The sequence below is a fragment of the Ursus maritimus genome, unplaced genomic scaffold (assembly GCF_017311325.1).
Source record: "Ursus maritimus isolate PB19 unplaced genomic scaffold, ASM1731132v1 scaffold_7, whole genome shotgun sequence".
Taxonomy (NCBI): Eukaryota; Metazoa; Chordata; class Mammalia; order Carnivora; family Ursidae; genus Ursus; species Ursus maritimus.
Genome location: NW_024426885.1, coordinates 66,946,537 through 66,974,008, shown reverse-complemented (window position 1 = coordinate 66,974,008; position 27,472 = coordinate 66,946,537). Strand labels below are relative to the sequence as shown.

The 27,472-nt window shown below is 49.6% G+C and overlaps 1 protein-coding gene across 2 annotated transcripts in view; it reads right to left on the bottom strand.

The window, feature by feature from the left end:
• GALNT2 (polypeptide N-acetylgalactosaminyltransferase 2) overlaps window positions 1-27,472 on the bottom strand; it is a 183,299-nt gene that overhangs the window by 21,242 nt on the left and 134,585 nt on the right. For both annotated transcript variants that reach the window (XM_040624116.1, XM_040624115.1), the window contains exons 4-10: window positions 14,426-14,524; window positions 14,097-14,164; window positions 13,790-13,855; window positions 10,311-10,432; window positions 8,005-8,092; window positions 4,222-4,309; window positions 2,375-2,478 (exon numbers count right to left, since the gene is read on the bottom strand). In XM_040624116.1, coding sequence (XP_040480050.1) covers window positions 2,375-2,478; window positions 4,222-4,309; window positions 8,005-8,092; window positions 10,311-10,432; window positions 13,790-13,855; window positions 14,097-14,164; window positions 14,426-14,524 — 635 coding nt within the window. The remainder of the gene's footprint in view (window positions 1-2,374; window positions 2,479-4,221; window positions 4,310-8,004; window positions 8,093-10,310; window positions 10,433-13,789; window positions 13,856-14,096; window positions 14,165-14,425; window positions 14,525-27,472) is intronic.

The window sequence follows — 27,472 nt, the reverse complement described above, 5'->3', positions numbered from 1 at the left end:
TAGGAAAGCCCTGTGGCTTCCGTATGGGGAAGCTGTTAAACCAGGAGGGGATCCGTTCAGGGATCTGGTGGGAGATTCTGAAGGCCACATATGATTACAATTACATTCAGCTCTGATTTCCCTTGAACTCGGGGACGCTACAACGTGGGAATGGTTCCTCAAGATAACCTGGTGGATTCTGACCAAGGCGGTTTGTGTTTACATCTTGGCCTTTGCTAATGACCAGCTTTGAGATCTTGGGCAAGACCTCGGTCCTTCAAGAAAGCATGAGATGAAGTGTACGGAGTTGTCAGAAATCTCTATGCTGTGCACCTGAAACTAATGGAACCGTAACACTGTGTGTTAGCGATCCTTAAAAAAAAAAAAGAAAAAAAGGAAAAAGAAAGCATAAAATGAGCTGGAGTACCGGAAGCAGTTAGCCTCTATCCTAATGCTGTAGAGACACGGCACAAAGGACAAATATGCCCAAGGAGCCTGACCCCTGTGTCTCCCAGGGGCTCTCGGGATCAGGTTCTTTGCTCACATGACCAGCTAGGAAAAGCGGAAGCTGCAGTGGTTCTTTCTTCGGGGGGCGGGGGGTGTACTTGGAGGAGGCGGTTTTGGATTTTACTCCAGCATTCCTGGACCCCACCTCAGCCGACACACACATCCACGCATGCCACGCAGGCTGGACAACTGCCGGTGTGCACCCAGCACTCAGAGAAAGAAGTCACAACGGTCTCAGAAAGACTCAGACTGGGGACTTCTCTTGCTGAAACCTGTGCGCCTGCTTGACCTCTGAGGACAGTGGAAGACTCCTCGGGAGTGGCTTTACCAAGCCAGGCAAGGGGAGGGAAGGTGCCAGATGGGGCCGGGCAGGGGCTGCTCCAGGCCCTCCCTCCCGGCCCCACCCCAACCTGACCCCAGTCCCTTCAAGCCCTTCCGGGAACCTCCCCTATGGCACAGCCACATGAATATAAAACCAAGCCAACAACAACCAACAAAGCAGGTCATTTAAGAAAACTCTCCCTTCCTCTGGTCTCTCAGGGAAATGTCCCCTTTGATGCTTCAATCAACACTCTACCCTGTGACACAAAGACTGGCAGCCACCTCATTTGCCTAATCCGTGCTTTCAGCTAATAGCATTTTGAAAACCACACCGTGGCTTCAGGAGCCGGTCACCTAAGTAATGTGCTGTCCTACGGGGGGGTCCTGGCTGCCCCGCTCTCCACGAAGCCGTCAGGAGATGTCTGTGGAGCAAGGGTGACTCAGAATTCTCTTTAGAAGGTTAGTAATTCTTCTGAAGCCTTTCGTGCTCAAATGGCTTTAATACAAGTCCTCCCTACCTGTCAACGTATCATTAAAAAAAACCAAAAGGAGTCTGACTCATGGTCCTTTGTCCCAGCGTAGTTATTGAGCCTAGAGAAGCTTTCAACATCAAGCCACGGCAGACAACCGCTCCACAGCAGAGACGCTATCACTAACTTTAACATCAGAAAACAGAGAAGAATAAGAGGCTGGTCTAGATTTTTCTTTTAAACAAAAAAAATCCAAGTTTCTGTTACAGGTAAAACTACTAAAAATGACAGTGACGTCATGTTTCCCTCCTTGTCCTTGCCCTGCTTCCTCCCAGGGCACGTCCACCCAAGGGGGAATTAATTCAACAGCATCAGGGGCTGAGGAGACTCCGTTCAGAACCCCAGCAGAAAACCCTAAACAAACGATAAAACAAAGTAAGAAGAGTCTTTTAATCTTCACACAATAAATGACACACATGGCTAGTAATGTAGACCGAAGTCTATAAAATTTCATTGTCCCTAAACCTAAGGAAAACTGATCTGCATGGGTTATTAAAAACAAAAACCAAAAAAATCAAACCAAATTAGAACCATTCACAAAGTAGTCAAGAAGCGCTTAAATGTCAAGGCCTCTCGGCTCCGCGTGACTTCCAGCATCACAGCTCAGTTCACCCCATGAAGCTGGCCAGGGCTGGTTTTCTACCCCACACAGCTGAACACGATCCCACAGCCTGCAATGATTCCCCACATTTGGAAGCTCGCTGTCCAAACCCTCGGATCCAAAGGACATTAGAGTTTGCATTTCCCTTCAGTCTTCTAGCATCCTGCGCTCTAACTTAGGACGACAGATTTAGCGCCCAAGCCCAGACACGGTAGAAGAAGGGATGCTATTTACACTTATTCGGGGAACTGACGGCACGTGATGAATGGTGACTAAGGTCTTTACAGGTTTTTTCTCCAACTGGCTCCCTGCATACACCAGCTCTTGCCTAACAGCCTTTTCAAAGCTTCCACTTTTCATTTTGACGCCCTTGGTGGGTAGGAAAAGGCCATGGTTTCATCAGAATTAGAAAGTGAAAACACAGGCTCTCATGTACCTAGGTTTTCTCCTCCCCACACGTCCATCATCATGTCATACTTCCCCAGTTCTTCAAAGTAGAGCTTGTCCATCACGAAGAGCCCGCCAGCAATCATAGGGGTTCTGGAAAGGCAGAAATGGTGAAGGGAAGAAAGGGACCAGCCAGAGGTCAATGTTAGATCTCCTGCATTCTAATGCCAAGGTCAGGTCTATAAGCTGACCTTAAAAACCACAGCACAGCCATGGCTCCCTATTCAGAGCTAGTGATGCCCTCACTCTCTTTTTCCACTGCTGACTTCACATGCCTCCCACCTGCCCTGCTCAGACACTCCCACAGCACAAGGGACTGGACCCGATGTCCCTCTGAGTGACCGTTGGAGCTGGGGACACTCACTGACAAGCAGCCCTAGGCAGGTACTTGACCTTTCTGTGCCTCAATTTCCCTAAAGGATTACAAAAAATAATACGAATAAGGGGAAATGCTTGATAATGTCAGCTATCCTCCTCCTTTCCTGTTAGCTGGACCCCTCACCTTTGTGCTTCCTCAGCCTGGGAGGGGGCTTACTGAGCCCCTACGTCCTTTCCAGTAGATGCCCGAACTCAATGTCGAGTGCTGGCAGTCTAGAGCACACTGTGATGTTGGTTAAACGCTTGTGAGTGCCGGTGGTCAGTGTGCATGGTCAGTGCCTGTAGTTAGTGCCGGAAGTCAGTGCCTGGAAGTCAGTGCCAGTAGTCAGTGCCGGAAGTCAGTGCCTGTAAGTCAGTGTTGGTAGTCAGTGCCGGTAGTCACTGCCGGAAGTCAGTGCTGGAAGTCAGTGCCTGTAAGTCAGTGCCGGTAGTCAGTGCCGGAAGTCAGTGCCTGTAAGTCAGTGTCGGTAGTCAGTGCCCAGAAGTCAGTGCCAGAAGTCAGTGCTGGTAGTCAGTGCCTGTAAGTCAGTGTTGGTAGTCAGTGCCGGTAGTCAGTGCCGGAAGTCAGTGCTGGAAGTCAGTGCCTGTAAGTCAGTGTTGGTAGTCAGTGCTGGAAGTCAGTGCCAGAAGTCAGTGCCTGTAAGTCAGTGTTGGTAGTCAGTGTCCATAGTTAGTGCCCAGAAGTCAGTGCCGGTAGTCAGTGCCGGAAGTCAGTGCCAGAAGTCAGTGCCTGTAAGTCAGTGTTGGTAGTCAGTGCCGGTAGTCAGTGCCGGAAGTCAGTGCTGGTAGTCAGTGCCTAGAAGTCAGTGTTGGTAGTCAGTGCCCGGAAGTCAGTGCTGGTAGTCAGTGCCCAGAAGTCTGTGTTGGTCTTCAGTGCCCGGTAGTCAGTGCTTGGAAGTCAGTGCTGGAAGTCTGGCAGTGCTGCCGCTGTGTGTCTGGCCTGAAGAGGCACCCCACATTCACACCCACCTACAGGTAGTTGACTCCTGACTCCCCACCTGGACTCCTCAGCAGGGCACGGCCTGAATCTGAAAGCCAAGTGTTAATGGCCACAAGCTCTGTCTTCTGTGCACCAGCAGGAAAGCAGAGGCAGCTCAGGGATGGGAGCGGACCAGGAAGGGCAGCAGCAGAGGGGACTCATGGTCCCCCAGCCCTCCCCTTTCCCTGGTCCCTGAGTTCAACTTGAAGAGCCCGCCCTGCTGGAAACCGCGCTACAGTATAAACGTGAGGGAACTCCCAGAACTCACAGATCTGCCTCCTGTAGTTGTAGGTTAGGCTTCATCTGAGGAAATCTCAAAGTACTTTATTCTATGATCCCGTGGCAGAAACTCTCCCTCGAGCCAGGACAGGGGAAATGGTGTTGGCGGCAGATAGGAAGATGAAGAGCCTAACTACGTCTCTAGGAAACAGGGCCAGAGCGGGGGTCTTACCTAGGAGGGGCACCCCGAAGGCACTTACTTTATGGGGGCGACCGGGTTCCCTTGCCGGGATCGCCTCTGCTCTGGGGTCATGTAATCCCATTTGAAGACCAAGTTCCAGTCAAAACCTGCCGGCCGTGGGAAAGAAGCAAAACATTAGGTGCTAACGAGAACTGAGTGTGCTGGCACCCCTGTTCCTCCCAGCTTAGATGTATTTGATATTTGGACAGGACTCACTGAAAACCACAAACAGCAAAAAATTAAATAAAAGCACCACCACTAAAGCAGCAGCAGAGGGGAGAACCTGGGGCAGGGGGACCGGGGGGAGGGTGCACACCGACTTCTTCCCCGAAAAGCTCACCCCAAACAGAAAATGTGGGTCAGCCCTTCCTACAATTAAAATGCCTGAGAATAACTAAAAAGGAACAGAGGGCTGCAAGGACAGAGAAAACAGGTGGGACAGAGTCAAATCTGCCACCATGCCTCCCACTCTGTCCCAGGGCAAAAGAACCCAGGGGAGGGACTAGAGCAGAGGTCCCCTGGCGGGCCAACTTGGCCTCCTCCATGACTCTTTTTTTTTTTTTTTTAAGGTTTTTTTTTTTTTATTGGCCGGGATAGAGACAGCCAGCGAGAGAGGGAACACAAGCAGGGGGAATGGGAGAGGAAGAAGCAGGCTCGTAGCAGAAGAGCCTGATGTGGGGCTCGATCCCAGATCGCCGGGATCACGCCCTGAGCCGAAGGCAGACGCTTAACCGCTGTGCCACCCAGGCGCCCCCTCCTCCATGACTCTTGACTGCAACTAAACTACAGGGGGCGAGGTGGCAGAGGGAAAACTTTTAGATGAAACCAAGCCGAAGCAAGTGGCAAAGCGGGCAGCAGGCTGCAATTTCTGAGAAATACAGCAGCTGTCCCAATTCGCTTTCAGAATCCACAGGCCGCTCCGGACGGCCGAGCTTAGGCCGGGTGCGTGGACCTGGTTTCTGACATTCGCGTCCAAGCTCCTGGGTCTCGCCCTCACGCAGAAGGCACCCCGCTCGAGCCAGTGGGAGCCAGCACACCCCACCTGCTGACGTTCTTGAGACGCACGAGGAGACCACTTCTTGGTGACAGGCGGCTCACTGCATTTCCAAAGGTCTGACAGCCACACCTAATCACTCCAGGGCCACCTACCCTTCAGCTCTGTGCCATCAGGCTTTTTGTCGGCAGGGCTTGTGCAATACCTGAGTTTGGCTTTCTCTTCAGTGTGCTCTGAGGTCAACGTTCGTCTGCCCTGCCAGCCCTCGTGTCTGTAGCCCGAGCGGGGCAGGATGGGAGGTGTGGGCTGGGGGGGGGTGTCTCCTGGGCCAGCACAGTGTACTTCATGGCCCAACCAGAGGCATGGGACCAAAAAGGTCTCCCAGCTATTATTGCCAAGCGTGGCAGGCTAGCAAAGAACAGCGAGCAGCTGGGAGGCCAGGCGGCAGAGACAGCAGCACACAGGGGAAACTGAGGGAGGCCCCACACGGGCTTTTCCTGAAGAGCCCAGCTCTCCCTGAGGCAGAAGGCATGCCTCAACCAGGGGAACAAGAAATGTCCTGCCTGTGTTATGAACAGACAATGCAAAGGCCTCAATGGGCCAGTCGACATAACGTTACCGCATTTTTTGAATGATCATTATTATTTTATAAATTTGGTCCAAAGAGACAACTTTATTAGGTTTGGAGAATCTGCTAAAAACATCATCCTTGATTTTTTTCCCTAAAGGGATTTGAGAAAATGCTCCTAGAGTCAATTTGGTGCCTCTTCTTCTTCTGGCCCAGCAGGAGGACTGCACCCCTACCCTCCCCACCCCCCCAGCCCTCCCCCCTCACCCCCCATGGCATCTGCATCCCTACACTGGCTCTCGAATAAGCAGTTGCTGTGGGAAAAAGAGAGCCCATCAATTCTCAGCTCTTGCAAATCTCCGCAGGAAGAAGACATTCTGAACACTAATGTTCTCTTGATAACTAGGGATCAGTCCTCTTTAAAACCCCAAACCTTCTCACCACTCGCTGAGAGTCTTTTCTGAATGTTACATTGCCTGACGTAAGGAGAGTCCTCCCACCATGACCGCCCTGTTGCTGATGCTTGAGATGGGGGAGCTGCTCGCTCACATCACTGACCTCATGCTGGCTACTCTCATCCCTTCGCTAACCCCTGTGGTGGGCACTCCCATTCCCCCCACTTCTCGGATGGGGATACTGAGGCGTGGGTGAAGTGGCCAGCCCACAGTGACATGGCAGGTGGGGTCAAAAACCCCAGTCTCACTGACTTTCTCAGCATTCTGTTTTCTAAGGTTGTGCCCAATTTTATAGTTTCACGATCTTCTTTTTTTGATGCTAGACTATCAGCTAATCCTGTGTCTGTCTATCTGGAATAGTCCATCCTCCTCTAATCAGCTTCAAGTGTTAGAAGGTGGGGAAAGAAGCCCCTCGTTTCACATAAAGCAACTGGGGTGCTGGACAGCTGGAAAAGAAACTATGGATCTTAGGTGTGAAGAATCAATAGTGAAGAGATTACACAAACAGAAGCCAACGGCTTTGATATGTCTTTCAGCTGCTTCAAGCAGTCTTTGCTGACCTCTTGGCTCCCGGCCGAGTTCTGAGGCGTGGCTACCAACCAGCTTGAGTTTGAGAGCACAGAGCATTCCTTGCTGGGCTGTGGGAGAGCCTCGTGGGCAGAGTCACCAGCCCTCCCCACCTCCCCGGTCCTAGGGACACAAGGACGACTAGTAAGAGCCAGGCGTCACATGACCAGTTCCTTCGAGGGGGCTGGTGTGGCTCCTGTGTACCTCTCACACCATGAAGTGCTGCGTCCAGGAGCCCACTGGGGTCCGCCAACCCTTCGGGGGTCTATCCCATCAAAACTACTTTGATATTTGCACTAAGACCTTACATGCCTCCTTCACGCTCACTCTTTCAAAAGTACACGATGGAGCTTTCCAGAAGCCGTAGAGCGTGTAACATCGGTACTCTGATGGACAATGGGATGTGTACTTGCACTGTCTTGTGTTTTAACAATTTCTTGGCTTTCACTTCTAACACAGCAAATGTGGCTACATACAGCCCACATGAACAGAAGTTCTTTGGGGGCCTCTGATAGTTTTTGGAAGGTAGAGAGCATGAGACAGGTTATTCGTGGGGCCCCAGGGGTGGGTGGGTGGGAAGGAACACATCCGGAGGCTGTGAGGACCAACAGGAAGCTGATGCGGCCATTCCAAGCAAGATGTGGATGGCTGGCAGGGTGAGGAGGAGGGCTGCACAACCAAGCCAGGTGTAGGGGTGACAAGAGGGCTTGGGCGGTCAGCGGGAGCCTGGGAGGACCCAGGGGCTGATGGCTCTGTCACCAGGGAGACGCAAGCTGTCAGGGGAGCCGGTGTCAGAGAGGAGGCATGGGCGAGCCCGGCCCTTCCACACCGCAAACGCTGAGCTCTGACGCTCACCACGGACCACCTGTCAGCTCTGGCGACGTCTCGTCCCAGACTCCAACTTGGGAAGGCTTAATCTTTCCTGATTAAAATGACACCCGAACTGTGTACTAAGCCACACGTGCCAACCCAGCCGCAGAAGGTCAAGGAGATAAGAGGAAGACAGGAAGCACAGGAAGTTCTTTAAGGGAAAGAAGGCTATTTTTCTCTCTCTTTATGAGATTCTACTTGTCGGGCATGGAGACGCCCTTTGCTCGCGGCACGCGCACTGGCGGTGAGCAAGCTGCTGTCACTGTCACTCGTGACAGAGTGGGAGCAGTGCTCAGCCGCCATGCAGACGGCCAGAGCAAGGCAGGCTGGACCAGGAGCGGCACCTACCGCCTTTCAAATCAGCGGACGCGCCCACGTACTGAAAGTTGTCCATATTAATGACATCGATGATAGGGGACACAACCCGAGTCCTGTCCTGAAAAACAAATCAACAAAAGACGGGAGTCGGTATCACAAACAAAACAAAGCATCCCGCCCAGCAGAGGTAGATACTGGTGGCCGGCAGTTTCAGGGACACCCCGCGCCCCTCTCACCACCTGCCACCCCAGGCCCACGGAGGCCCCGGGGCTCCCCATCCCACGCGCCCTGCCCTCTGCCGTCACACAGATGGCGTCTGTTCTGTGCCGAGCGAGGTGAACAGCGAGTGGGCAGAGAGAATCGCTCCCTGAGCGGACAGCCGTGGCCATGGGATACCTCCGGCATTTGCTGCCCTGGCTGACGGCGAGGACTGCACCTGGGTGTCCCCAGTGTTCTTTCCTGTTTTCCCAAATGTCAAAACTTCCAAGCACAGGACTGCTTTCCTTCTGACAGAATCTAAGTTCAGCTGTCCTTAAGCATCCTATTCTGTGAGCTTCGCTCAACCCCGGGAATGTTCTCGAGGCTGAGACAGCCACGCGACAATGCTAGGAGTCTGTTTCTGGGGGCCTGTGATGAGGAGAGCATGGATATCATCACAGCCAAAGGTAGCCCGAGTCAACTCGAGAATCCCAGATTCGAAGTATGTCTCACCTGTGAGTCTACCCAACAAAACATTTTTTCCCCTTAGATGGAGGCAAGTCTTTTTGCCCCAGTTATTATGCTGGTGGTTTGTGAACATAAGGCCTTTTAACTTTCCCGCCCTCTTTAAAGCCAGATGCTTGATGCTGGTGCGAGGCGTTGCCCCATGCGGCTAGTTAACAAAAGAGCAAATGCGTTCCTCGAGCCGTTTACAGAACTTGTGGCAACCAGAAGAAAGGCTGCGAAAAACAAATGAGTAACAGAATCTGCAGAGCTGAGAACAGAATCCGTCGGAGGCACATGAAAGAGAAGAGTACAAAGTCCCAGTAACTGCAGGTGCCCGTTTATGGGGCAGGAACCCCCGTGCAAGGCACCGAGCATAGGGAATCCAATCTTCCTTGCCTGGCTCCTTCTGGACCTGGGGGTTCGAGTCAAAGAACATAATGTGCTCAACTTCAAAGGCCACTTCTTTTGTTTTGACTTCTTTTGATAGGACTGGAATTAGTGAGAATTACGGCTTTCCACTCCTTCCATGCTTACTCGAGGAGAGGGTACTGGAAATAATTCTGACAATTCCGCCGGGGAAGCATGGGGTCTTTGCACATGCCAGCATCTTGGCTGTGGCTTTCCTGTGTCCTCTGCCTCCCTGGGGAACAGCCTGGTGCGGTGAGGACTGGCCCGGGAGAGGTGGCGTGGGGATTCCAGAGGGGCTCTTCTTTCAGCTAGGTGGGTGTGATGTGTAAGAGGGCCATCCTGGCTCTCCCTCCTGTGTGGACTTTGGGAGTGATATTAAAGTTCCCTGGACCCCAAGTCCCTCATGTGTCAAATGGGGGTAATACCTGGCTTAAAGGTAATGTGTCTAACATGTGGTTAGTAAAGAGAACTGAATATCATCTTGTGTACAAGATCAACATCACTGTATCGTAATTACTAGTAGCTTGTGGTTAGTTACTATTTCAGGACTTACTGTCAGCTATGTTCTTGTCACGCCTGACTTGTAAAAGGCATGACTTGTTCATTTTCTATTTCTCTACGACTTTCATTAAGTTTGCTTTATCACCGCAAAGACACACTTTCTCAGTAGGGAGGAAAGAAAGTCAATAGAACAAGTAAAAGGCAAGAGAAATGGCAAAAGGCCAAAAGTAATACCACTGATGATGTTTCTAGAGACAGAGGTACACAGAGTGTGCCACGGGTCACCCTGACAGCCTCAAAGGGTCAACGGTGTGGTCACGGGCACCCGTCCCGCCACAAGCCCGCAGGCTGGGTTTCTCAGCGAGCAGCACAGCAGGAGACGGCCACCCCACCGCCCCAGCCCTCACGCGGCAAACGCCCGGCTCGCGCTTGCTGGATGCCCGGCGCTGTTCTAAGCACTCTGCCCCTTTTGAGCTCAGAGAGTTGGCTGCGCAGCTGCAGGCAAGGAGGGAAGGTCCCCCGAAGAGAAAGAAAAGGGCTGTATTAAACTCATCAGGCTTTCGCCAGCCTCTGCTGATCCTTGCCTCCCACCTGGCAAGTGCTTTTCTCCCCAGCTGTAGATTCCTACGGTGAATAAAATACTCTTTGAACAGATGTCCAAGCAGCACTTCTTTCCCCTTTCCGGCATCAAGGCAAACCACAGCGCGAGCCCCGCGCCTCACCTCGGCCACCCGCTCCAGGAGGGGCTCCAGCCAGTGCTCGTTGCACTCACAGTGGCTGTCCAGGAATGTCAGGACCTTGGCCTGGGCTGCATCGGCTCCCCGGACCCGTGAGCGCATCAGGCCTGCGGAAGGGATTTCAAAAGCGCATCAGGGTATCTGAGAAAAAGCCCCAGAACAGCTTGTCCAGCCCCGGCATCGACAGCCCACACGGCGCTGCAGCAAACCTGGCTGGTAGGATCAATTCTGCCCTGTGGTCACCAAGACAGAGCTCTGTCGGGACTTCTTTTGCCAAGTCAGCTGGATGACCGGGAAGACAACTTTCTTAGAACTACTGCCCTCTGAGAAAGGCCTTTACATAACTGAAGTCTCCTCTATCAAGCCACTCAAGCATGGAACTTCCACAACTACTTTCCTGCGACACAGCAGCAGAGTTTTCCAATTAACTGGGCCATGGAAGGTGTTACTCAGATGCTTCCAGGGCTGACGGAGCCGAGTTTTGTGGTGATATTGTAACGAGAACAGTGTTGCAAATATCTTTGTCTTCCTAAGACTTAGCACAGCCCAGTAACATACATGACAAACCCCAGGTGATGGGCTTTTACACAAAAAATTAGTTCCACCATCGGTCAAATGATGCTATTGATATACTTGTGATCTGTTCCTAATACAGGGTTTTTATGATCACGCAAAGTCTTATCACAAGCAGTATATGTGTCACTGGAGGCGGTGGTCATAAATGCCTTCTGCGATGGATGCTGGGCTCTATACCGTATCGCCTGCCTCGTCTGTGGCTTTGCTTTTCACAGATTCAGTGACCCATGGTCAACTGCCGTCTGGAATCAAATGGCCCTCCTTCTGATGTCTCCTCAGAAGATCAGTAGTAGCCTGACGCTGCGTCCCTAGGTCTCAGTCACTCATGTCACGTCATCTCGTCACGTGGGCATTTTATCGTCTCACGTCAGCACGAGAAGGGTGAGGGCCATCCTATACTGCACTTTGAGAGAGACCACATTCACGTAACTTATATAGTACACTGCTATGACTGTCCTATTTTACTATTATTGTTGTTAATCTCTTACTGTGCCTAATTTATAACTGAAACCTCGCTGGAGGTACGTATGCATAGGAAAGAACAGTCTATACAGGGTCCTGTATGACCCGTGGTTTCAGGCATCCCCTGGGGGTCTCAGAACGTATAAGGGGGGATAACTATATATGAAGATGATGTGACTGTTCACAGCCAGTGAGGACCAGTGTTTTGAGTTCCTTCACACACAGTGGTCAAAGTGGGTTTTCAATGGTTCTTATAAAGCTGCATGCCATGGGAGGGAAAAGAAAGCCTTCTGGTCCCGGTGTTGCGAAGGCAAGAGTATCAGTGTGTACTGGGCAAACCCTTGCTCAGAGCACAGTTATAAACCCTCATCAAGACAGAAAAGGCAAGTATTGGAAAGGGCCAGACAGCAGTCAGAAGCAGGAAGAAACGGGAAGGGGTTCAATCCTTAAAAGAAGAAAATCACGTGGAGCGAAGTGCCCCTGCTTGTGGCGTTTCTCCTGAGGTTTCTCGATGACCCACAACAACACTGCCTTTTTGGCCTGCGGTGTCAAGAGGACAGAGTCCAGGGTCTTTAGAGTGGCTGGAAACTGAAGGAGGAGATCCCGGAAAGGAGGTTAGCCCCCAGTCTGGCGATAACCTCCCCATAAATCCTCGGCTGACGCCCGATCCTCAGGCACAGGGGAGACCCCAAGCAGTCCGTGAAAAGGAACAATCGGAAGGCAGAAAGAACAGAGATTTCAGCTGGTAACCACCCCAGGGACACAGAATTTGGCACATGAGTCCCGCCAAGGTCATCTTTGAAGTTCCTCAGCTGATTCTAATAAACAGTGAGATCAAGAATCACTGGCACAATAAAATCCCCAGCACTAAATGAAGCTAAGCTGTTCCTTCGCTGCCATATTTCATGCAACTGATTTTCTCTGTCATCTACTAGCAATACTGTAGGCACCTGTCCATATGTTCAAATACATGCGATATTTACACACACACACGCGTACAGCCAAGGACACATATATGTTTGTGTGTGTGCATTTTCTCACTCAACTATCGCACACTTCGTTTGTTCCAAACAGGCTTCCCACCCTCTGCCTTCCCCCAGCAGCCCCTCCTCATCCCGTTCTAAAACATAGCATCAATATGGGCTCTTACCCAAACGAACATCCTAACTTCACCCACTCAGAAGCACTGATTTCTGAGGTTAATGGCACTCTCTGACCAGGTTACCAAGTGATTTGTCAGTTATAAAATGCCAACACGAAAAATAATTTCTTTTCCTCCTCTTCTTTTTTTTCCCCCCGTGCTAGAAGCCACTTCGGGTTTAAATTCAAAAAGTTATTATGCAGTTTGTCTGGGAGCAAATTTAAGGCAAGATTTTCAGTCTGATCTCAAGGTTTTGGTTTATGCTAAGCTTGGGAGCCAGATGGGAGCCCAGCAAACAGAGCTTGCTTGGGAGCAAGGCCGGTCCCATTGCTTATGTATCTTGAACATCTGGATTGATGACCTAGGTTGGTTACAATATGGTGCTGATGGCATTGTCCCAACAGGCTCAATCACTTAACCGCGGCTGAAATTCGTGCTAAGAAAACTGTACTGCTTGACTCCGGCTGGACTGTCCAGGGAACCAGAAGAAAGAGTATCTATTGATCAGGAAATGCAAGCACCACTCCGAAATCAACACAGTCATCCTCAAACAACCAAAATGGCATGTTTTAAGGCTGTGCAGTCTTCCTTTCCTGAAAGGTTTCTCTGGACTCTGGTGGAGTCTAGAATCCAGTCACCGTGCCCTCCAACAGCACTGATACACGGGATGTTAATTACCTTGTGATTTGAGCTTCCTTTCCAGACACTTCAAAGTAATACTTTCCCCCTCTGGAGTCTCTCTTAGAACTGCCAATAAAGTCGACTGGATGAGCCCAGCTCCGGCAGATAAGACTGACAGCAGGTTCTGAAGCTGGCATTTGCAAAATCCAATGAGCATGTAATTGCAGCGCTATCTTCCTTCTCGGGATGCCTCACCTTCAGCGGGCTGTCAAACTTGAATCCCTTACTTTATCAGATGCCTGGAGCATGGAGTCATTAAACTTCTCACTGCTAAATCTTTGTTTTTCTTCTAAACTCTAGTACTCCAGGGACTGATAAGACTTCCTAGATTGTAAAAGGAAGAGAGGAGCCAATTTTCTAAATACATAAATAAAAATGTAATTTGAACGGCTGCCCTCGTATACAAACAATTTCAATTAAGCTTTCAATGTCCTCCCTAGGCTTTGCTGGGAGAGGCTCCCAAGAGGCTCTGGTAGAGAGAGACAGACAAAAAGACTAGAAAGTTAATTGTTCCTTTAGCTGAAACATTTCTTTAAGTTATTGCCGGGCTCGGGAAAAGTCAGAATTCAACAGTCTTGGTATTGAATTAAGAAAAAGGTCTTACCTTCTCGCCGATCATTTCTGAGAACCCTCACCTTCTCAATTTTCCCCAAGAGAGCCCCATCTTCAGCTAGGCAAAGAGAGAAGAAGAACATTTGGAAGGCGGCTGACAAGGGCTTTGTATTCAGGTACTGTGAATCTCGGTCATCTGTGGGCAGAGGAGCTCCTGGGGCATCAGAGAGGCACCTCTTCTTTCTACGGGCCCTGATTTCTGGCCTTTTCAGGAAACTCGTCATTAGCACCCACACTAAGGGAAGCTGGCGTCCAGGAGAAGGGCCGGGTGAGGGGGAGGACTCTGGCGTGGTACTCACGGTCACTGCTGTAGTCATCAACCAAGATGATCTCTTTTATGAGGTGGGGCGGGCTTTTCTTAAGCACACTGAGGAAATAGAAAGATAAAAGTTGGAGGCCTTCAGGGGTATCCTGTGGGGTGGGGAATTCTCATGTGCAGGTCCCAATCCTTGGCTGGAGAAACCATCGGCCACTCCTCCTGCTGCAGTGAGGGGACCTGCCTGTCCCCCCCACAGACAGCCCTGGCCTGGGTGTGCTGGGGACGCGGGGCCATGTCTAGCATCCCTGCCAGCGAACGCCTCCCACACGGTGCAGCAGGTGAGCAACGGGGGGCCTCTCCTGCCCTCACCTGACCACTGTCCTCAGCAAGGCCGACCTGGCTTCATTGTGGAATGTGATCACCACGCTGGTGGCTGGCAGGTCCACCCGCCACTGCTTCCGCTGACACCTGAGGGGAGAGAGAAGACCGTTCCCTGAACGAAGAACCTGGACCAGCCTCAGGAAGGCTCTGGAGAGCACAAGCAGCCCGACTGGCCGGGGTGGACATTCTCGGACGAACTGGGTGTCTGCAGAAGGCCCCGGCCTATTCTGAGAGAAAGTGACAACGGGACATAAGGAAACAGGAAAACACAACCGGAGTTACATTTTAAAAGAGGATTTCAGCGAAAAGTAACATATTGAGAACATCTTTCTAACGCCGAAATAAAAAAAGCGTGTTTTAAAACAGTGAAGTCCCATTTATTCTCACATGCAGATACACCTCTAGAGATGTGCTTTTCACAATTCACAGTGGTTATTTCTGAGGGGTGGAACGAACCGCGTGTCGATGTTCTTTTCGCATTTCTGCAGCGAGCACGTGGGGCTTCTGGCATTCTTGGCAAAGCTGTATGTGGAACCTGGCTCTGTCCCGCTGACCGCCCTCCCCCCCGCCCCGAGGCAACAGGGACACACGTCTGTCACCCTGCCAGGCTGGAGCAGGGGGAGGGCCCGCGGGAACCTGAGCCCGCCCGCTTGCACCTTTCACTTTAAGGAGTACTGACCCCTCAGTACCCAGGCACTGCCTCTGAACAAAGGCGGTCCAGGGGGCCGGGGATAAACGATGGGCAGATCAAAACAAGGCACTTCTCAAGTCTGTTCTCCACAAACAGGCATAACGCTGCGAGGACACAGAATGGCTCTTTTAAGAAATCGGACTCTGCCAGATCAAGGTTGAAGACGCTAAAGTATCCCAGGCTAGAGGCAGAAAGGACCCATCACGGTAGACCCAGCTCGGCAGAAACCATCACGGGGACCCTTCAAGGCAGGCTCCACGGACCTGGAGAACATGCCAGATGGCTCCAGACACAGAGCAATACATCTGGGATGGGCTTACGGCCTGTCAGGACCACGAGGCCACCGTCAACTTGGGGTTTCAGTGCCTTCAGTTTCCAAAATGGTGGTACTGTGGACACCAGCTTGGAAAAGAGGCTGGGGAGACAGTAAAGCATCTTTGCCCTGAGGAAAACCGTTCTCGAACAGTCTTTTCATACCCAAGGTCCAAAGAGTGAAAGAGTTGTGCTGGGAGCCTGCAGCAGGGTAGGGACCTGTCTGCCAGCGCCCACAACGAGGTCGCTCCACGCTGGCCTCTGTGATCTGTACACTGTCCCTGCGCTTCACACAGCGAAACACACTGCCACCAGCACGGAAGCAGCTGAAAACCTTCCATGGGGCCAATACACTTCAGAAACCTCGTTTTACCTGTCAGCTCTTAATGCAGTTTACCACGGTGGCGAGGGATCGGCTTCTAGAACTAAAGGCATCTATCTTAAATGGCAAATCAGTGGGAAAAGGAGACAGATTTCTTGAAAAAGTCATCTTTGGAGCTCAGCCACAGCTAAAAGCATTGAAGCAGTTAAGGACTGAAGTGGCCGAGCGAGCAGCTCACGGACAATGGCCAGCAATTCCACACAAACCGGTACCTCTGAAAGGAAAATGGTCCACAGACACTAATTTCCCCTCCTCACTAGGAGAATGACTTCAGAGAAGCAAATTTTGAAAAGGAGCAAGAAAAGCAGTGCAATTAAGAAGCAATTAGGTCAGAATCACAAAATGGACTTCTTTTGTTTATTCTGGTTATCTGGAGAGCTTGACTTTCATTAATCATGAGAAAACTGCATAATCTACCAGTCATTGTTGTCCGGGGGACAAAATGCATTCTGGAATTAATATGGTACCTCATTATGGCTCCCGACAGCCGGGTCTTTAATGACAAGTAGACAGATAGGCTAGTTCTGCGGTTATTCCTTTTCTTTCAATTTTAAGATTCAGCCAATTGTTGGATTAAGGAAGGATGTGCAAGGTTCAGCTGTAAACAAATACCTGAAGACGGTCCCTCCCCGGAACTCAATCCGTAATGCTAACGAGGAGCACGAGAAGAGCGATACCCTCTGCAGCGAGGGGCCACCAGCCCGGCGGGCAGCGCTGAGCTGAGCAGGCTACACGCACCACGGCTCACGGGCTCACCGGGCTCCGGCTCACGGAGCGAGGGCCGCCGTGGTCATGGGAGCATTACAACAGGGCAGCACTTTTCCTCCTTGAATCATCATCCACTTAACCAATCCAATCATGTCCTATTCTCTCGGCTTCCTCTTCTCTGCGGGAAGCCTCGTTCTCCGCGAGCACTGGGAAGTCTCAAGGGGCCCTGGAAACGTTTTTCTAGAACACAAAGGGCTGCTGCATCCACATCATTTTATGAAAACTCCTCTACATATTCATAAGGCCCCAAGTTTGGTAGGACTTGGCAGTCAGGAGGCATCCCATTTTTAAGGCAAAGAGGGATAACGAGCAAAAACTGAGAACTATCTTACACCCCATGAGCTAAGAGTGTATGTGTGTATGGACGTGTATGGATTCGGATCCGAACTCCTCCCGTGAGCCAAGAGAAGGGGGAGGGGGAGTGCAGAATTTCTTTAAAAAGAAACAGAATAAATCTTGCATTTAAAGAGTCTTCTCCGTGCCAACCAGTCTCCACTACTGCAGAGCGAGTGAAAGAAGGCCCAATATAGCAGCTCATCGGGGACTTGGCTGCGAGGGGCACGTTCATGCTGGAGCTTTCTTGGGGACTGGAGGACGAACCGCAGCTTCCTTCCAGTCTGTGGCAGGACGAGTTTGCAGCCGACGCGAGCTGGAAGCTGTGGGATGCCCGGGGTGCGAGACAGGGCTCTGGATCACACGCCAGGGACACAAGTTCGCCTGAGTCTCCACCAGTCTGGTACTAGAGTGGTCATTCTGGTAGCTTCCTAGCGGGTAAAGCGCAGACTTTAATCACTGTACACAAAGATTTTCTTTTTTAAGTCTTAAGTTTTAAAATTTCGCTGCAACCACAGGGCTATCAATATCGGAACTCTTGAGTGGCTGCAAATGGAAAAAATGGCCTATCTCAACCACCATGTGCTCTCGAGCCCTTCTGAAAACTGAATTGGTCTCTGGGGCAGACTCGTCTCTGATGCGGGGGTTCTATTTGGGGTTGATCTAAGGTTGCATCCCCAAACGCACTGGGAAGCCAGGGGCTCTGCTTGAGAACGCAGCAGTTGAATAATGTATGTTCTCCACTGCCATGGCTCCCCGCCATCCCGGCTGGTCTAGTATTTCTGCAAAGGGCCTGTGGTAGCCTTGGTTACCTACTGTGTCATCTGCGAAGATGGCTCTCCTAATCTTGCACGGTTATTGGAAAAATCAAATAAAAGCGTATGCAAAAACTTCGAAAATGGGAAAGGCCACTGTAAGTATAACTCAGGGGTGTAATATGCATTTGGTGGTTGTGCATGATCCGTGCCTGTCATTGGCACATGGCGCTTAGCATGGCGGTTTTCTCTGGGAACTTGGAGTTGAGGCCGATGTGATGTCCACGAGACAGACTAACGCACACCACGGTCTGGGGGAGGACTGCACAGTCACTCAGGGGAAGAGGCTTCCTGGACTTGCAAGAAGAGCTCAGCAGATGGAAAGGCGGGGGATGGAGAAGCAGGCTCCAGTAGAAGAGAGAATTCCAGAACCCCTACAAGGTGCGAAGCAAGGCCACACTTAGTGAGATGGGGTCACAGGAATGAAGAAACACTGGGCAACTATGTTCCATCTCCCTGAAATGCCCATTCAACTCAGATTTTATAAGGAAAATACCAAGCAACTTGACTGATTCATAATTAATTTAGTAATTAAATTAGCAATTAAGCATTATTCTTTGTTAGCATAAAGACTGGTTTCTGTGATGGAAAAGATGGGAAATACACACACCTTAAAAGATAAAAAAGCAACATCATAAACCATGTCAAGCCCACGATGGCATTTTTTGGTCTCCCAGCGCTCAGAGCTGCTCAGACCCTTTGTGAAGCCCGTGGGGCGCTTCCGGCCAGTCCCAAAAGAGGGATGTGTAGACCCCATGACCCTGAGCATAACATGCAGTCCATATTCTGATTACAAGCTGGAGTCCCGTGTCGGAGGAAATCTGCCGGCCACGGGAACCTTGGATGTTAGTTTCTACAGCAGACACTTGTCACCGTGTGCCCCCAAGTCACGCTGGGGCCACGTCTCTGCTTCCTGTGGAACAGCTCAAGGGGAAACAACACCAGGCTCAGGCAAGGCCATGGGATTTCAAGGTTCTGGGTGCTGTCCTATGTATTTCTCTTTACAAATTATTAAGCTGGCATTCTGGGTTCATTGGATCTGTGAATTCAGTTTGAGTCTGGCCCTGAGAGACAAATCTAGCTTTGGTTTGCAGACAATGAAACAAAGCAAAGCATGGCGGGGGGGGGGGCAGGGGTGAGGAGCAAATAAACAAGCAAAAAGCAAAAGTTTCTGGGTTTGCAAAACTAAGGGTCAAGTCTTGGACCACGATACATTCACCATGGTGAAGAGTTTCCCATGGCCTCTTAGGAAGAGAGGTAGCTGGCCTGCTTTTGCCCAGGCAATCTCTGCACCATCACCACTGGTGAGTGTCTACACGCGGAGGATTTCACACATACAACCTAGAGAGCATTGCACAAGAACCCATGCACCCTCCACTCACCTTTATCAAGTCTTAGTATTTTACGGGGAGCGTGGGTGGCTCAGTCAGTTGAGTGTCCGACTCTTGATTTCAGCTCAGGTCGTGCTCTCAGGGTCATGGGATCGAGCCCTGAGTCGGGCTCCACACTCAGCACAGAGTCTGCTTGAGATTCTCTCCCTCACTCTCCTTCTGCCCCTCCCCCTCTCTCATGAATAAATCTTAAAAAAAAAAAACCCTATTTTACAACATTGGCACGTGACAAGTAGCAGTTCAGTCCCTTTGTGTCCTTCCCACCGCAAACCCCATTTTCGCTAGGGGTAACCACCATCCTGAATTGGGTGCTTCGTTATCCCTATGTGTGTTTTCAATAAACTACATATGTCCATATTCATAAATAATGTATAGTACTGTTCTGTGTATATTTGAAAGTTATATGGGTGACACTGCACAGTGACTCGCTTTTTGCACCTTTGGGGAATACGCCTGTTTTGATCCACGTTGCTCTATTTACTTCACGTTCCCTGCTGACTAGCTTCCCACAGTAGGCACACAGCACATTCCATCCCTCTTCTGTGGATTGCCAACGTCTCTCTGTTAGGAATAACGCAACAGTGGACACTGTCTTTCAGCCTGCGTGAGACAGCTTCTCCGCATGGTCTACCCACAAGTGGGACTGCTGGTCGTAGATTATGGCCCTCCTCAGCTGAGCCTGAGACAGCCAAACTGTGCTCTAACATGGCTGCTAGCGGTTTCACTCCCACCCACAAGGTCAAGTTCATGTTGCTCCACGGTCTCACCACCCGTTGGTACCGTCAGAGTGTTTTAATTTTGTCAGGCAGATTGGTATGAAATGACTGCTTAGGATTCCGGTTTTTATTTCCCCAGTTACTACAGGCCACACGTCTTTCCGTAGGTTTATAAGCTGACTGGAGTGCTTCTTCTGTTATCTGCCTGCTCATATTTTTTGGTCTACTTTTTAATTAGATTTTTACCTCACTATTCCTCGATGACAGCAATTTGTATATTCTGGACATTATCCTTTGTCCACCAGAGGCACTGGAGAAACTTCTTCCAAGTCTGTGGCAGATCCTTTAGTTTTGTTTGTGACGACTTCTGTCAGACGTACGTTTTAAGTGTGCTTTTCAAACTGTGGCCCTGGGGTCATGTTCTTGTGCCCCAAGATCACTGATACACTCTCACAGATTTTCTTCCAGATATTTTAACTTCTACAAATACTTGTCACGTTACGTTCTCCACCTACCCCTAGATACTCTCATGAATGGCAGGACTAAGTCATCTCATTTTTCCAGCGTGGAAGATCCGTTGCCTCAGTGCCAGTGAAGAGCTCATTTCTTCCTCCTGGATTTGTAATGTCACTGCTGTCACACCACATTTTTTATACGTAGACATCTATTTCCGGTTCTACTTCTGCTCTGCTCATCTATTCGCGTAACCCTGCGTTCACACCACGCGGCCTGAACTGGAAGTAAGTCCTCACACCGACAAGGCCGGCTGCCCACGATGTGTTGTTCTTCAAGACTTTTATTGGCTATTTGGGGCCATGTGCCTTTCCTTTTGAATTTAAAGATCAGTTCTTGAAGTTCCATGAGAAAAAGCACCGTATGACACTGTACTGAATTCCCACTTTAAGTTGAAGAGAATTCATATCTTTATAACACCGAGTAGGGTTTTTTGGGGTCCTTCAATTATGTATTTTTTGTTTGCTTTTGTTGTTTTGTTCTTTAAGTAATGTCTACACCCAACGTGGGGCTTGAACTCAGGATCCCGAGATCAAGAGTCGCAGGATCTACCGACAGAGCCAGCCAGGCACCCCCCTCGGTTATGTTTTGTACTTTTCTAATTTTCTCCAGAAAAGTTGTGCACATCTTGTGTTGCGTTCACTCCTAACTACGTTCTGCTTGCTCTGAAGAGCGGGGTCTGCTGCCCTGTTTCCTTACAGGCCCGTGCTGGTGCTCGTCCACACCGTGCTCGGCAACCTCACTGGGCTCTCTTCTTTGTTCTGACAGTTCGTAGGTTTCTCTTGGATTTTCCACTCATCAATTCATCCACATTTTGTCCTTGTCTTTCCATTTCTTACATACATCATGTTTCTTGTCTCAATAAGGTGCTGGTGATGGCCTGTAGCATAATATACGATTTAAAAAAACGAGGTAGAGAACATCCCTGCCTCCGTCCCATCTTTAATGTCCATGTGCTTGGATTTTCATCATTAACCATAACGCTTACTATGGATGCTTTACTGATACCTTTAATCAGGCTAAGGAAATTCCCTTCTAAGTGCTAAATTTTACTGATTTTTTTTCCCTTCCATCTATTAAGGTGGTCATATAGCTTTTCTTATTTTTTTAAAAGACTGTATTTATTTGACACAGAGAGAGAGAGAACACATGCATGTGTGCAATTGGGGGGAGAGCCAGAGGGAGAGAGAGAATCCCAAGCAGGCTCCACAGCTGAGCATAGAGTCCGACGCGGGGCTTGATCTCATGACCTGAGTTGAAACCAAGAGTCGGACGCTCAATCAACGGAGTCACCCGGGCACCCTTAGCTTTTCTTCTTTAATCCACTGAGAAGGTAAATTGTATTTTTTTTTTTTTAAAGATTTTATTTATTTATTCGACAGAGATAGAGACAGCCAGTGAGAGAGGGAACACAAGCAGGGGGAGTGGGAGAGGAAGAAGCAGGCTCATAGCAGAGGAGCCTGATGTGGGGCTCGATCCCGGAACTCCAGGATCACGCCCTGAGCCGAAGGCAGACGCTTTAACCGCTGTGCCACCCAGGCGCCCCGGTAAATTGTATTAATACAGTTTCTTTGCTCAGTCATTCTTGTAGTCCTAAAATTAACTGGCTATGATTTTTTTTTTTTTAAATAGAGCTGTATTAGATCTCTGAGTATGTGGTTGAGATCTTTTGAATCTATAACCACAACCATGACTGGTCTACAAGTTTATGTTGTTATGCTTTCCTTTTCCAATGTCACAGCAAGGTATTCCTGCCCTCATGACGCAAATGGGGTAGCTTTCCTTCTTTTTCTGTGTTTTCTGTAACCCTACTTAAGCCTTGTCAATTTGGGGAAGGCAAACTTTTTATTGCTGTAACGATCTTTCATGGCTTGTTTTTATCCATATTATTTCTTGAGTGATTCTGATAATTTCCACGTTCCTAAAAACCTATCCATTCTGTATAATGCTGTCACATCGATTTGCATATAAGTGTACTTACAATTTTCTTATGGTCTTTATGAGCTCTACTGTATCTACAGTAATGTCTGTGCCTTTTTTCCTAATACTATTTAATCATGGTTCTTCTTTATTTCGGTTAATCAGTATTCTTGGAGATTCTATTTTTTTTGAAGATCAAGCTATATAATCCTCTCTACTTCGTGTTTTCCTAGTTCATTAAATTCTTCTTTTTCCTGCATTATGTCCTTCCTTCTGCTGTTGGGGTTTTGCCCTGTCGTATTGTCCCACCTTCTTGAGTCACAAAGTGGGCCTGGTTTACCCTATGGAACAAACAGGTGGCTTCAAATCCAATCAAATTCTATAGACGGAGAAACAAAGGCAGTTCTGTCCTTAACCAAGAGGAGGGTGTGGTGAAATGGCGAGAAGTGGCCTGAGGTGTAATAATTCACCTTTTAACTCCAGGAAAGAGCGACACGGCACGTCTCCATCCTATGCCAAAGTACACACCGAGGGCCGGGCCGGGGAGACAGCCGCGAAGGGAGCCCTGGGGCTGCGTGGACCGCCCTCTCCAGCAATCCTAGCACCTGACAGTGCGCCAGCCTCCACGCCCACCTGCCGGCCAGGTGAGACAATCCAGGAGAACCTGCGTGAGGGTCAGGCTCAGAGGGCAAGACCAGGGCATTTCAAAAACCTCGAAGTAGATGAAAGTAGATTCCGTCACTTCCCAGCCCCTTCGCTTGCTGCTTGTGTAGTGAGATGTGTGAGCAGGAGATGTTAAGGCACAGGACACTGGGAGGAAGGCTCCCAACAGCAGGGGACCCCAAAGAGGCCCCGAATGCACATTTGTCCCCTTGCGCTCACCCACAGAGACCACTTCAGTGATTTCCATTTCCACGGGAAACAAGGGCGGGCCTGTTGTTTGCTTGTGTTCTGGCGTCCTGACACAGCTGTCCCCATGGGAGCTGCCACTTCCCATATAAGCCGTCCAGCCGGGGCACCCGCCAGGCTGGAGCCAATCAGCGTGTAGGCACCTGCTGGGCACATACCCTTCCTTCAAGATGCCAATGTACTCTGGGGGCAGGGCAGCTGGCGTGGACTCCTGGTCACCACGGAGTCTGGACACTTAGTGTCAGACTCTCAGAAGAGCTACTAAATGCAGATGCCTTGGTCCTGCCCCCCAGAGTAGGTGTGAATGATGCCTGAGAACCTGATTTTAGAAGCTCCCCTTTTCCCCAGGTGAAGCTGATGCAGGCTGTCCTTAGGCCTCATTTTAAGAAACTTTGCAGAAGACTGAGGGACATTGGTCCTCTCTAGGGAGCTGGACTAGACTCATCTGAGGAGCCCTGGAATTATACACTGAATTCTGATATGGACCACATAGCAGAGGTTTAAAACCACTTCTCTAGAAGATTTTGCTTTCCCATGCCCCGTAGACCTCAACCTGTGTCCCAGTGCCCATCAGGTAAGGACTGTGCCTGTGCTGTGTTCCTCATGCCCTCCTTGGCTGGGAAGCCCAACACTTCAAGCCAAGTCCGAGGCCTTTGGAATAAGGCCCCAACATACCCAGGGCCCTGTGCAAGAAGACCCAGCCCACCCGTGAAGTCTGGACTCACTACAAGAGGTGGGAGGTCCTTGAAACAGGCTGGCCCTCTACCTTCAGAGCACGACAAGCATTTACAGGCCAGACTGGGTGGGATGCCTCCTGTACCCCCAGGCACTTCCTCTCTGGCCACCCACAGACAATCAGCCTCCCATGGCCAAGTTCACCGTGGGTTTTGCTGCGGAGTTCTAGGAAGGCTGGACAGGCCTGGCATAAGAATGGGTGGTGGAAATGGAACAGGCGGAAAAATTGAAAAGGAAGAAGAAAAAAAAGAAGAAAGCTAACTAGTTGTCATAGAGGTTCGTTTAATTAAAACACACTCCGAATAATCCTCCAAACAGTGCTCATGGCACAATATTCCATCTAATCAACTAATTTCTGATCAGTCCTAATAGCTAGAGGGCTTATTCTACAGAGGTCTCTTAAAGCGGAAGAGAACCAAATCCTAAGACATTTAAAAACCTCTACAGGACCCATCTGAAATTAAGCTTCTTAAAAATCTAGTTGGCAGGAGATGTGACTAAGCCCCATTAATCACCATGGGTTTGTCTCACTTTGAAATTATTAGTCTAAAACAGCTCTCTCGAATCCTGCAGCTTCTTGTATCCTGAGCTGCATACGAAACCGAAACCGGGGCGTGTCCTACAACAAAATATTTACCCCTGCTGTGACACAAGAAACTCGAGCCGGTCTTATTTACCACCCTCCCCGGGAAGTCCTCTGATGCCCTTGGAAAGCCAGGGGTTCCAGAGGCGAAAGCACACACACACACACACACACACACACACACACACACACAAACCCCGGGCAGGTGGACGATACACCAACACACTCTTCACTCACCGAACACCCCACGCTCAGGACTGACCACAGAAAAGGCCACCTGGGATCCAGGGCGTTCTCCTCCCGGGGAGGGAAAGCACCAGGTTTCCACTTGCTGCCTGCAGCCAGCACCGTCTGATGGAGGAAAGCTGTTCTTTCATTCCAAGAGCATCATCTGCCCTTTACTGCCTCCAGTTTTACAGGCACTAAATTTTAACTGAAAACTTTTTCAGGAGTCAAGAGCTATTGAAAGTTGTGAAAATTACAGCCCTGGATGAAGCCGTCGGAGCTTCCTGAGGCATCCAAGCACGCTTCTGCTGTCTGCTCCCACGCACCGTCCGCATGGAGTCAGTGCAGAGACGGAGAGCACAGGACTTCACACTTCCTTTCCTCCTGATGCCAGCAAAAAAGCTGTCCTCTCTGGAGGGAAGCCCACGCTGTGTATCCGACCATAAGAACCATGTGCTCCATTCCTTGCCCCGTGCCTGTAGCCGGGGACACGCGGCACCAACGGTCCCGCTCAGCGACACCAGCTCTGCTTCCAAGCTGCCAAGGACTGAGTTTTTATTTTCACTGCTCTGTGCGGAGATGTGCTTTTATTTTATCTGCTCCCTGGTGTCCCGAAGTGAGTAATCTTTAAGAGTATTTCTCTTAGGGATTATTCAGGCAGCGGGCTTCCTTTTCCGCCCGGTATCTTTCTCTTTTGGCCGTGGCCTCAAAATAATGGAGTCTGGGTGGCCGCTGAGCAGGAGTTCTGACTTTTGAACTTGGCAGAGGAAAGCTCTGTGCCGTCAAGGATGATGTTTGAAGGAATCACTCTTCTCAAAGACACGGTTAACTGCTCTGTGTTGTTGACTGTCGGACACAGATCCACTGTTCATGCAACGATACGAGGACTAGCAATCGAAGGCTGCAGCGGATCCATTCCCGCACAAGGATGACGGCAAACAGCTCGTACGTCCCTGGACAAGTGTAATAGGGACACCTGGGCGGCTCAGTCGGTGAAGCGTCTGCCTTCGGCTCAGGTCATGATCCCAGGGTCCTGGGATCGAGCCCCACGTCGGGCTCCCTGCTCAGTGGGGACTTGCTTCTCCCTCTGCCTCTGCTCTTCCCCCCCCCCCGCTTGTGCGCACGTGCTCTCTCACTCTCAAATAAATAAATAAAATCTTTTTTAAAAAAGTGTAAGACTGTAACCTTGAAGTAGAAGATTCACTATTTCAACCGTCCCTGTGGCCCCAGCCTATCAGTGTTCTGTACAGAGAACCAAACACCCCATGTTTGTCTTGGCAAGGCTTATGCACATTTTTTCCAACCAATGTCAGGGTAATTTGTTCGGTTCCCTAATCCCTGCTCATGTCAAATGAAACAGCAATTTCTGGAATCTTGGGAAAACACATCACCTTCTAGTTGATGACAGAATGGCATGTTATGGTAAAGAATGATAAGGTTGTCTGACATATCTGGACACTGACGGATCAGTGTCCTTCTTTTTACGTTCAGTCCTTCTGACTCTACGATTCTGTGGGATGCCTCTAGGCACACCTGAAGGAGGGTACATCCTTCTCGGTATTGTAAAAATCGCCCTCTCTTGCTCCTTTCTGACAGATTTTGTTTTGGGTGAACTGCCAAGCCCCTGAGCTAAGTCCTGACTGCCCCAAGAGAAACTCATTTTCTCAGCCTCAGTCACGCTTACAAACAGCCATGACTTTGTTCTGGCCCAGGGATTGTAACAGAAAGTCTGCTGGGCAGACTTCCAGAAAAGCAATAAGCCACTGAAGAAAAGAGCATTCCTGACCCCTCTACTTCCTGTCTTCAAAGTGATCGCGATGCATGGAGCTACCGCAGCCTTTTTACAACGAGAAGGGAAAGAAAAAAAATGCTGACTACAGTGGCGAGGACATCAGTTCTCGGCCAGCTGAAGCAGCCTTAGGGTTTGCCTCCAGACCTCCTGTTAAATAATTTAATAAAATGTCTTTTTTGCTTAAAGTATCCTCACTGACACAACACAATAAACGAACCTGATCAGAATACTAAACAGAAAACCATGAAACAACATATAAGAGTTTCAAAATAAGACACGCCACAAGAATTCTATGCATTGTGAATTTACCGCTTGTGTACGTAGGGAGTGGAAAAGTAATTCTCAGGGTGCGCAAGCCCACAGAACATTTCAGTTATCTGAGCTGCCTGAAAATACATTTGAAGATCTACTCTAAAATAAATAAATTTTAAAAAATAATAATAATAAAACCAAGACTTAACTTACAGCATAATCTGGTAGGACGCGTGAAAACTACTTCAACAGTGCGATCTAACAGGTTTGTGTAACGTACCGTGGTGTAAACGAAAAACCGCTTAAAAAATCCTTATATAAAATATAATTAAATGATTATATAAAACAACTTTAACAATAATCTGATCGAATTCCAGGTAAATCAACAAAACCAGAAAGTGTGTGGGAGAAAGTAAAAGCATATTAATCTGTCACCTGGAAATACATACGGTTTTATTCTTGGCATTAAACCAACACTCCCTTAATTTCAGTGTTTTTGTTGAACTTCTATAAATATGAAAAGGTGCAACTAGTTGACTCCCATGGAGGAAACAAACTTTCTTAGCCATGGGAGGGAAAAACAACTGACAAAACAGACGACCAGCAAAGTAAAACACAACGTGTTCTCCACATGAGGGAGGAAAGAAAATGGTGAGAAAAGCAGGTATGAAAAAAACGGAATGACATAAAGAATCAGA